This window comes from Ceratotherium simum, chromosome 2 (assembly GCF_057802395.1).
Source record: "Ceratotherium simum simum isolate JZ-2026a chromosome 2, ASM5780239v1, whole genome shotgun sequence".
NCBI lineage: Eukaryota > Metazoa > Chordata > Mammalia > Perissodactyla > Rhinocerotidae > Ceratotherium > Ceratotherium simum.
In genome coordinates this window covers 28832721-28844701 of record NC_141901.1, presented here as the reverse complement: position 1 = coordinate 28844701, position 11981 = coordinate 28832721, and the positions used below count along the sequence as shown (strand labels likewise).

Sequence of the window (11981 nt, the reverse complement as noted above, 5' to 3'; positions counted from 1 at the left end):
GCGCGGTAGAGGCCACGCCCACCTGCCGTTCCGCGCTGGACTCTTTGCGAGTGTGGGAATTGTTGCGTCCGGTGACCAGACTCCAGAAGGTCCGCTCCGCCGTCTCTCAGGACTCCCGCGGATCTCCCCGAAAATGACGGCGTCTTGCGCGCCGCGCACGGCACTTCCCTGCCTCCCCGAGAGCCACTTCTCTTCTTGGGGCTTCGTTGGGGTCCTTTTGGGGGCCCTAGTGCTGCTGCTGCCCGTGTCCTCCGGTAGGAGCCTGGAGAGGGTGTGCGCTCCGGCGGCGAACGGAGCGGGTCGGGGAGCGGGCGGACCGGAGCCGAGGGCGGGGGAGCCTCGCTCGGTGGGTCGGGTGGGAGGCGCGGGGCTGGGTCGAGCCGGGCCGTGCGGAGTTGGCGCTCCGTGGCCAGGCTTCCCCCCGGGTGGTGCTGTGCGGGGATCCGGGGGGGTGAGGACCGCGTAGTGCGGGCGGCGGAGGCGTGCTTGGTGGTCGGCACTGAGCGGGGCGGCGTGGTGGGTGCGGCCGGCGTTTACCGGGGCCAAGCCGCGTCCCTGGCCAAAGCTTGCAGGGCGGTGCCCGCGCTGAGCCGAGTCGGGATGGGCGCGCGGACCGCTGCTTGCGGCGAGGGCTTGCTCTAGAGTGCCCGGGTGCGCGGGGGTGTTGCTAGGGCTCGGGCTGTGCCCGTGGGGAGGGTTTGCCCTTGTTCCCTGGGCAGGGTGCTGCCTTGTTGAGAGGGGTGTTGGTGCCCCGCTGGGCTGGGCTGCGGAAGCCCCGGCGGGTGTTACCGGGTGTGTGCTTTATGGAAGTGGCCAGCCCCGCGGTGCCGAGTGTGGGTCAAGGAGGCTCACTGCTCGCTTTGTAAGGGGGCTGGGAAGTGCATGGTGTGCCTGTAGCGCTGGGGTGAGAGCAGGCTCTGGGGGCCTGGGGTTTAGAGGGTTTAGGAAGGGCGCGCCATGCTTTTGTACCTGACGGTCACAGGCTCTTGTTGCCCAACATCATATTGGTTTGAAGGCTGCTGTGGTTTTTTTGCTTTGTTTTTTTACCATGGAGTCATCTTCCTATTCCCTCCAATACACACAGTATCCATTTCTATTACTGAATGGCTTTTTGGCATTGTTCCCTTCTTTTCGTTAGGTTGGGTCATATTTGAGGGGGTATCAGAAGCAACCTAAAAAACATTGGTAGCCAAACCTAGTGGGAAATAATTATCCTAAGAAATGAACGATAAATAATGTTAATCTGGTTTTCCCCTACAGCTCAAAAACTTGCTGAAGGCCCATCTGCTAAGTTTGCCTCATGTTTCATTGAATAGAATAAGTACTTTAAAATATATATATGGTAAAAAAGACATGTTATTATGTAAAACCTACACAGTCAAAGGACATCCATTGTTAATACTTTGGTATATTTCCTGTGTCTTCATATGCACGTGTGTTTCTATGCCCAAGTTATTTTTATGATCTTATTACATATACAGTTTGTATGCTGTATTCGTTCCTTAGCAGCATTCATTCCACCTCTGCGCCAGGTCCTGTGCTGGTCCTGAAGATACACTGGTGAGCAATGACAGACCATTCCTGTTTTCATGATCTTTATTTGTCTGTTTGTGCGCACACACACACGAATATAAGCAAGAACTGTGTTTTGCTCATTGTTAGATCCCCAGTAGGTAATCATGAAATATTTGCTAAAATTTATTGGGAGTGGCAGGCAGTAACCAAAACATAATACTAATGAATACATTATAACCCAAGAGAGGTGCTCTGGAGGAAAGGAGCATGAGTCTCTGAGAGTATTTAACATGTGACTGGAGGCAGGGAAGACCTTTCTGCTCATCAAACAGGCCCATTCTGCCGCTTTGGGGCTTTTGCGCTTGTATTCCCTCAGCCTTGGAACATTCTCCTCCTGCCTCTTGCATAAGTGGCTCCTTATTCTTCAAACTCATTTGAGATGCTACCCCCTCAGAGGGACCTTCTCTGACCACCCTGTCTCATGTAGACCCCCACACACTCTCCAGCCTAAATCCCCCCTAGCTTGTAGTCACCCTTCTAAAACTATCTTTTCTGTTTTCTCCCCACTAGAATGCACAGATCTTGTCTGTCTTGTCACGCTTGTGGTTCCAATGCCTGTTTGTTTTTTTGCCTGAGTATGAACTCTCCTGTATAACTATTAAATACCAGAAAATTGAACATAGTATTCAGCCGGGGCCAGAGCCCAGGAAAAAATTCCTCTTGCTTTCAGGAGGAAGATTCTTTAAAGCACCATGCTTAGGATGGCCTTTGTGTTGTGCCTAAAAAGGTAAGGCAGGGACAGCTGAGGGTCAGAGAGGCTCTGTCTCTCCTGTTTTATGTAGAGTCTGCAGGGCTCACAATACTCCAGTCTTGCTTGTTACTGATCATTAAAAAGTTCTGTGGTGGGAGGGTGGGAGCAGAACAGTGGTGGTAAGAAAGAAAAGGAATTGTTTAAAAAAGAATAAATTTTAGATTAGGCTTAAAGCTAGAAGTTGAAGGAGGCTATGAATGCTATTTGGAAGAGAGGAAAATAGATAAATACAGCGAATAGGATACAACACAGAAGTTAACAAATCTACAAATGAAGAAAAGGTTAAAAGGTAAAATCAGGAGAGATATGAAACTTGGAGGAAGTAAAATGAGAACACTATGCGGGGCAGGGAAAAATGTGGATAAAATAAACATTTCACTTTTGAAGCAGCTCATGAGGAAAAGGTTTTGTAAGCAGACACCATTGAGCCTGGGAGGCTTGTCATCTCAGAGATAGTTGCCAAATGGTCCATGGTCACAGAAGGGAACATTTGTTGAATTTCGGGAGCAGTCTCATTCCTCCAGGAATCTGCTTTTTTGGACAAAATCCACAATCTCCTGTTATGGGTGGTCTCTTCTGCCTAATTTAGGTCTTTTCTTTCTTTCCAAGAAAGAAGCCAAGATCAATAAGCGCTTACACAGTAGTTTCTTTTTTGTTTTGTTTTGTTTTGTTTTGTTTTGTGAGGAAGATCAGCCCTAGCTAACATCCATGCCAACCCTCCTCTTTTTGCTGAGGAGGACCGGCCCTGAGCTAACATCTATTGCCAATCCTCCTCCTTTTTTTCCCCTTTTCTCCCCAAAGCCCCACTAGATAGTTGTACGTCATAGTTGCACATCCCTGTAGTTGCTGTATGTGGGACACCGCCTCAGCATGGCCGGACAAGCGGTGCGTCGGTGCGTGCCTGGGATCCGAAGCCGGGCCGCCAGCAGCGGAGCGTGCACACTCAACCGCTAAGCCCACTAAGCCACAGGGCCAGCCCCTACAGAGTGGTTTCTTAGTTTCCTTCCTCTGCATATTACAATGCAAAGAGAGCAGTCCTTATCTGGTCAATTGCTAGGTTACCAGAATCCTGGGAGATAGGCAACAAAAGAGATTACGTGGCCAAATCTCTCTCCAGTGCATAAAGCTTTAGGATGATGATTTTCAATATTAGATTCATTACAGTATATTCTTCTCCATTGTTCTCTGTTTGACAGCAGTGGTACTTTGAGTACCAAATGTTTTTGAATAGCTATTATGAGGGACATAGGTGAGTGCTAGGTGTTATGGCCACATGGATGAATGGAATTAGCCATGTTAACTGTTCAACATAAAAATATGTGATAGTGACCTGAGACATCCATGCAGAAAAGAGTCCAAGAGAAGGGGACCAGTCACTGCTTCCCCGGGGAAGCAGAAAGTACTTCCTAGAGGAGATGTTGAGTAGATTAAGTCTAAGAAGATGAGAGCTGAGTAGGAGTTGCTGCTGAGCAGGGAGGAAGGGTGTTCTGAGCAGAGGGAGCAGTGTGAGCAAAGACTCAGAGATGTGACAAAGCTCGGGGATTCATGGACTGCCAAGCTACCCAGTGAGGCAGCAGTAGGGCAAAGGAGGCGAGAGAAAGGAGAAGACTAGATTACAGAGTGAAAAATAGTGAAAAGCAACAGGATAGACAGGAATGAACAATCACCATCATAAAATTCAGACACGATGTTGTTACCTGTCCTTGTAGGGCACCTTGAGCCCTTCTGTTTGACTTAGCATAACACAGATCTATACTGGGTTTGCTTTAATTTCCCCAGGCTCGGTAGAAGACCATTTCTTGAGGACTAACTTGCAGACAGAGTGTGTTGATATAATTATGGGAGGGTTCCAGATGAGAGACCATGATGGGAAGCAGTGTTGGTAGTTGGTAGGAACCAGGCTGCCTGGCTTGACTCCTGGGTCTGCTGCCTACTGGGAATGTTTCTTGGGCAAGTTACTTCACCTTACTATGCCTCAGTTTGCTCATCTTAAAGAGGGGGAAATAGTACCCAACTCATAGGATGATTATGAAGATTAAGTTAGTTTAAAAGCACTTAAAATAATGGTTGGCACAAGTAGTGCTTAAATTTTCTATTTCGAAAACTATTACTATCATCTCTATTGTTGTAAGAACCAACCACTGGAATCTTTCATTACCAAACTTTAGGAAAAAATTTAACCCACTGTATTTGGAGTTCACCTTTGATAATGTTAAAATACCATTTCTATTAATAGCAGTAAAAAAATTAAAAACTCTGATAAAGGTGTGAACTGAAGTAAAGAGTTTGAGTAAAGACCCAGGGAACAATCCACCAGGGTGTTAGCAACTGCTCCAGGGTCTACAGATCTGAGTGTAGTTTATATACTTTTTAACAAAGCAGTGTTCATGCAGGAAAGGGGTTACACATCTAATATTTACAAAGATATTTCAAAGATAACGTAAACAAGAACTTTTTGGTTATACATCAAACAAGACTTGTAAGTTGATGTTATCTGTGTGTGGAGGGAGGCAAGGACCAGAGTCATTACTTGTCCCTCAGTCTCTAAGACATGCAGCTAGGAAATATGAGAGCCAGATATCCTTTGTCTTTTCTTGTGGTTGATCTCTCCAGGTGGCATCTTCAGTCATGAGGTGTGGGGTTGCAAAGTCATTTTAACACAGGCTTAAGATGGCCTGCACAGATGCTTTACAGTACAGCATAGATTTTCATACTGACTTTAAGCCTATGCAGCTCACTTGCTAGATTTGCCTGTTAGACCAAGGAGAAGGGTCCCAAAAGTTTGTTCATAAAGGGAAATGTCTATAACTAAACCAATGAAATAAAATTAAAGACAAGCGTAAAAACAGCAAAGAAAAAATTATGATTTGCAGATATCTCTGGAACAGGTTGGCTGAACAGTAAAGATTTGAATTTAGACCTTTGAGTGTATAGAACTGATACCCGTGCTCAGTCAGCTCTGACCCGAGGTCCTAGAAATGCAGTGATGAATGAGACATGGTCCTCAAGAGGTGACAGTCTCGCAAGGAGTGTCAACAATAAAGAACTAGAATATGCAAAGCGCTGTGAAAGAAGTAAATTGGGGCAGCATGAGGACACTTAGCCCAGGGTTTTGATTGAGAGATGTCAGGAGGTTCAAGGAAGAAGTGGCATCTAAGATGAAACTGAAGGATGAGCGGGTGGGAGGAGTGGCAGGTCTCTGGTCAAAGCTGGAGTAAAATGGTGCATGGAGGCCGAGAGTGCTAATATCATTTAAGTAACTTAACAGGCACTACGTGGTATGGAATATGGCTTGAGAATAGTGTGCAAGAGTGAGCAGCGTCCTGATAGTGACAGGTTTTAAAAGTCTGTTAGCCATATTAAGGAGGCTTAGACGTTATCTTGAGGGCAATGGGGGGCCATTGACAGGCATGTGACTTGGAAGAGGGTTGATCACTTTCATATCAGTATTACTCTGGTAGCAATGTGAAAAATGAATTGAAGGAAACGTGGCAAGATGGGTAAGATCTATTCAGAAACTCTTGTAGCAATCCAGATAAGAAATGAGAGAGGCTTGAATTAGAAGTAAAGGATAGAGAGATGGAATAGATATTTCAGTTGTGGAAACAATATAACTTGTTTGCTGGGCACATGTGAGGGTGAAGAATCAAAAGAGCGAGTTGTGGCTTCATTATGTTATTTGAGATAGCATGAGACAGACATGTGGGGAGCTTTGTGGGGTGGCAATTGAGTACATAGATTTGGCACCCCAGCTAGAGATCTAAGATGGAAAGAGGGATTCGGGAGACAGCTTTTATTGGTGGTAATGAAGTCATGGGAGTATATGTACTCACCCAGGGGGAGCTGCACAATGAAATAAGAAGAGTTCCTAGAACTACCCATTAGGAACATTACATTATCAGATCAGGCAGAGAAGGAGGACTAGCCAAAGGACAAGCTGAAAACCAGGGTGATGTGCTATCCTGGAAACCAAGGACAAAGAGCTTTTCAGGCAGGAGGGAGGGAAGACAGAGTGATCTGTAGCTCCAGATGTTCTAGACAGAGTAACTAAAATTACTGAGGAAGAAAGGGTTAGGATGAATTTACCAAGAAGGAGGCCACTTAATGACTTTGAAAGTAATTTATGTGTTTTTTGTTGGCCTAGAAACGAGTGGGAAGTGAGAAATAAAATTGACAGGTGTAGATGCTAGAGTCTGCGTTTTGAGGAAACAACGAAAGTATAAAAATAGGTTGTGTAGACAGTGGGAGAAGGAGCAGGATGGTCAGGTTTCATTGAGGATCCAGTTTTGGTCAGATACCAGGATTTTCTGAAGGTACCAATCTGGACAGGGTTGTGGCTATGTGCTTCTGTCAGAGTTGTTTTTAGTTTTTGAAGGAGGTAGAGAGTGCTTGCACAATTTTTGCAAATGTAGAGAAGGTGAACAGTTCTCTTGATCCATAGTAGAGCACTATTTCACTTTCCTGAAACTCACCTGGAACTTTGGGGAATTTTTTGAATGCAGCCTATCATATTATATAATGGCATCTATTGTTGAAGCATAGCATTTCAGCCTAATAATAATTATATTGTAAACAATCTTAAACAAAGTAAGTCAAGATATTATTCTAGAGTTGGGAATGTTTAGTTTGAAAATCTCTATAGGAAAAAAATTCAGTGTTCCGAACAAGAGAGGAAATTTGATTGTAAAAAAAGTGTGATATTGGACTCAATTATTAAGTGTATAAAGCTTGTAATCAATTGGTTGCTGAACCAAATTTTAAACCCTGGACATTGTTGAAAGTATCTATTTCATGATGCATGTTAAGGGAAAGAAATACTTTAAATTAGTTGAGTGGATTAAACCATCCAATTGACATTTCTTTTTCCATACAAGTTAGGAATCCTCTCTTCTTTATATGCTTTCAAGATAGTTACTAAAATTGAATGCATAAAACAGAGGATACTTGTATAATTTAATCATGGGCATGCTGTTACTTGATTTCTTTCTTGGTGGTTCCAGGAAATTCTAGAATGATGTTATATATTTGTATCTAGAACAGAATTATATGGCATTTCTAGCCCATGTTTTTTTTTCCTATTGTAAAATGGGAATGTCTAGTTCAGGATATTCAGTAAATTTAGCATCATTAATAAAATTCAACTCTACACAAATCTTCTTTTTAATGAATGCTTTTAATTATTAGGGATTTTTGTTTGCTTTTTGCTTTTGTTTTGTTTTGGGCAGTTGATGGAGGAACATTTAGTTATCAAGTTCAGCATAGTAGAAATGTTGAAAACATTTTGCCAGTAGGTGGATTTCAGTCCATGCTGTAAATGAAACGTTGGATAGTGTATATACAGAGAATTTTAGAATTTGGAATATGATGTGAAAGGAGAGTAACATTTCACTTGCTTAGAGTTCGCTTGACCAGCCTCTCAATCTGAAGTAAGACCGAGATCCAGGGAGTAAGAAAGAAAAAGTCTCCTCAGGGATCAAAATAGATCTCACTCTTTTCTCCTTAGGTCCTTTAACCTTTAGGAGAGGCCTCTGCATTCTTTTAGCCCTTTGGGACTTATTTGATGTGCCTCCATTACGTTATTTTACATACTTGTTCTAACAGATTTCTGAGGTTTTCAAGCCCACAAATAATTAAAAGGAAGAAGAATTGCTAAAGTAGAAATGACACTATTCTAGGGAGAAAAAAACTACCAAAAAAAAAGTAAAAAATTTATCTAAAAGCCTAGCAATATAATAGCTTTACTGTAGGGATATATTGGATAAACAGCTCAAACAGCCACCTCAGGGAGCTTCTGAGGGAATGCTTGATCCATCGATCAGCGAAGGAAGATTAAATTATATAAAATAATGCCCAAGAAAGCAAAATTTTTTTCACGTAAGGCTATCAAAGTAGTACATTTTGATATTTAAATGGCATCTATTCACTTACGAAATGCTCCATTCACTAATATGAAAGATATGCAATGATGTCTTCTATTTTGAAGTACTGCAGTCCATATTTATTTTGATCCATGAAATCCACGATGCTCATTTCATCATCGCCTCTTACCATAGCATTTTGTGAGCACCCACTGGGTACGGGGTGTAGTAGAAAAAGAAGGCGTGTGGTCCCTGACCTCTAGGAACTTGCCTCCTGAGAGGAGACTGAGCCCCAAGTGACAAGTGATCGTGAGATTGTGTTTCCAACTATGGAAGAGTAATCTCAGCAGAGTGTTACATATTATGGAAGACTTCTTAGAGGAGAGGTGAGTTTTGGAATGAATTTAGAAAAAAGTGGGGAAGGATGCATTCCTGCATATATTTTTTAAAACTAGAAACATTGATTTTGTCTCTTTAACTTACTGTTGAATGAAAATTCACCTTATTCCCCAACAAACCAAAAACTAATAAGATGTTATTTAAAGCAAGCAAGACACATCCTCCACAACTACCACCACTTGAGTAAAAGCATGAGACAGTCATTTAATGTCTTGTCAAGAACCTTTCCATTTATTCTGTGCTACCTACTTGCTGCCAGGCCACAGTCTCTGTCTGGTGAAAGGTAAAGTACTTTATTTTCATGGACTTAATCTCTTCTTCCTAGATGCCTGTGGTCCGCCTCCAACATTCGACAGTATGCAGCTCCAGGGTAGACCTGAATCCCTTTATTTTCCTGGGGATAAAATACGTTATGCGTGTCGCAGTGGATACGAGTACGTCTTTCCTTATAGACTCGTGACTTATTGTGAGCGTAATAACTCATGGTTACCAATCGGAGAAGCTTGTGCAAGTAAGTAAACAAGATCTTTTTTGCTTTTTTTTTTTGCTTGCTCTAGAGATTTTTACACGTTAGGATCCATTTTTCCACTACAGCAATGATGATTTTCTCATGTGACATTAGGTTTTAGATAGCAATGCATTTTTTTTTCGGGCTTTGAGGAATCTCCAGGGAATCATTTTCTTGGCAATTGGTTACCTGGGTAAATGTGAATTTTAAGTTTGTCCTTACAATAGTTAAATAAGGAAAATAATATCACATGAACTATAAAGAGCAGTGTAGAGTTTTGATCTTAATGCAAATCTCTTTTGATATTGGTATGAAAAAACTAATTTGAAAATTTTGTTTTAGGAAAACAATGTCCAACTCCAGAAGTCAAAAATGGTGAAGTATTCGCCCCAGATGAACTTTTTTCATTTGATTCAGAAGCTCACTTTTCGTGTGATGAGGGGTAAGTAAGTTGCTCCTTGGAGGAAAAAAGGTAAATGTCACCAATTCCATTTTTGTTTTGCTTCTCTTCTTAAGCTTAGTTGATTCCATCATTTTTTCTGTATGACAGGTTGTACTTGTAGCCAATCAATTCTAGGGCTTTTTATGGAGACTGAAAAGATGTGTAAGTAGTAGACAGAAATTTATATTGAAGGAAAGCAAAATCGTATAATACTTAGTATATGTAATAATAAGCCTGTCGTAAACATTAAAAATGTAGTAACCATGGTCACTTTATCCTTGACAACAAAGTGCACCCTATTTAAAATGGCCAACTCGCAGAGTTGAAGTGGGGCTCACAGAAATGTTGTGTTGTTTCAGTCCTCTGTTTCTTCACATCTTCTGTCTTGTTGTTCTATCCATTATTGTGAGTGGGCTGTTGAAGTCTCCAACTATTGTAAAATGCCTGTTATGTAAAAATGTGTATTTCTCCCTTCAGTTCTGTCAGTTTTTGCTTCCTATATTTTTATGGTCTGTCATTAGGTTCATAAATGTTTATAGTTATTATATCTTCTTGCTGTTATGAACCTTTTGTTAACATATAATGTCCTTTGTCTCTTGTAGCCTTTTTTAATCTACAGTCTATTTTGTCGGATATTAGTATAGCCAACCCTGCTCTCTTTTGGTTACTATTTGCATGGAATATCTTTTTCCATCCATTCACTTTCAACCTGTTTTTGTCTTTGGATCTCAAGTGAGTCTCTTATAAACAGTATATAGTTGGATCATGTGTTTTTATCCATTCTGCCAATCTCTGTCGTTTGATTAGAGAGTTTAACCCATTTAAACTGAAGTAATGACTGGTAAGGAGGGACTTTCTGTCATTGTGCTATTTGTTTTCTAGCTTTTTTTGTCTCTCATTGCCTGAATTACTGTCTTCATTTTTGTTTAGTTGCCTTTTTGTAGCACAATGTTTAAATTCCTTCCTCATTTCCATTTGTGTATATTCTATGGCTGTTTTCTTGTGGTTGCCATGGGGATTACATTTAACATCCTAAAGTTATAAGACTCTAATTTGAAGTTATACCAGCTTAACTTCATAACATATAAAAACTCTGCTCCTTTACAGCTCCATCCCCACCCCGTTTGCTTGTTGATGTCACAGAATTACATCTTTATACATTGTGTGTTCCAAAATGTAATAGTTCTTTTAAATGCATTAGCCTCTTAAATTATATAGAAAATAAGATTTGGAGTTAAAAACCAAAGTTACAGTAATACTAGTTTTTATACTAATAATTTTTTTCTTTAAATATATTAGTCTCTTAAATTATGAAGAAAACAGAAATTGCAATTACAAACCATTATTACAATAATACAGACTTTTTTAACTGCCCATGTATTTACCTTTAGTTAGATGTGTATTTCATCATATGGCTTAAAGTTACTGTCTAGTATTCTTTCATTTGCAGGACTCCCTTGAGCATATCTTGCAGGGGAGGTCTAGTGGTCATGAACTCTCTCAGCTTTTGTTTATCTGGAAGTAATTTAATTTCTCCTTCACTTTTAAAGAATAATTTTGCTGGATAGAGGATTTTTGGGTGACAGTTTTTTTCTTTTAGCATTTGGAGTATATCAGCACACTGTCTTCTGGCCTGCAAAGTTTCTGATGAGAAATCTGCTGATAATCTTATTGAGGAAGCCTTGTATGTGATGATTCACTTCTCTCTTCCCGCTTTCAAGATTCTCTCTTTGTCTTTGTCTTTGTCTTTTGAAAGTTTGATTATTATGTGTCTTAGTGTGGGTCTCTTTGCGTTTATTTTACCTGGAGTTTGTTGAGCTTCTTAGATGTTTATATTCCTGTCTTTCATCAAATTTGGGAAGTTGTCAGCCATTATTTCTTCAGATATTCTTTCTGCCCCTTTCTGTGTCTCTTCTTGTTCTGGGATTCCCACAATGTGCGTATTTGTCCACTTGATGGTATTCCCCAGGTCCCTTAGGCTCTGTTCACTTTTCTTTACTCTTCTTTCTGTTCCTCAGACTCAGTAATTTCCGTTGTCCTTTCTTTATATTCACTGTTTCTTCTGCCTGCTCAAATCTGCCTTTAATCCCACTAGTGAGTTTTTCATACCAGTTATTATATTTTTGAGCTCCAGACTTTCGTTTCGGTTTCTCTTTAGGATTTTTTATCTCTTTATTGATATTCCATTTTGTTTACACAACATTTTCTTGACTTCTTCTACTTCTTCTTTTAGCTCTTTGAGCCTCTTTAAGATAGTTATTTTGGTGTCTTTGTCTAGTAAATCTCCCATCAGGTCTTTTTCAGGGACAGTTGCTGTTGATTTATTCTTTTTTCTTTTGAATGGGCCATACTTTCCTGTTTCTTTGTATGCCTTGTGATTTTTTGGTGGAATACTGGACATTGGAATCTAATAATGTGGTAACTCTGGAAATCAGATTCTCCCCTTTC

General features: G+C 41.0%; 1 protein-coding gene across 3 annotated transcripts in view; it reads left to right on the top strand.

Moving 5' to 3' along the window:
• The first annotated feature begins 61 nt into the window (after positions 1–61).
• LOC101389781 (membrane cofactor protein) overlaps positions 62–11981 on the top strand; it is a 28700-nt gene continuing 16780 nt past the window's right edge. For all 3 annotated transcript variants that reach the window (XR_015554442.1, XR_015554441.1, XM_014783312.2), the window contains exons 1-3: positions 62–254; positions 8909–9094; positions 9434–9533. Coding sequence is in view for 1 of the 3 variants with exons in the window: in XM_014783312.2 (XP_014638798.2) it covers positions 134–254; positions 8909–9094; positions 9434–9533 (407 nt within the window). In the remaining 2 variants the exon portion in view is untranslated. The remainder of the gene's footprint in view (positions 255–8908; positions 9095–9433; positions 9534–11981) is intronic.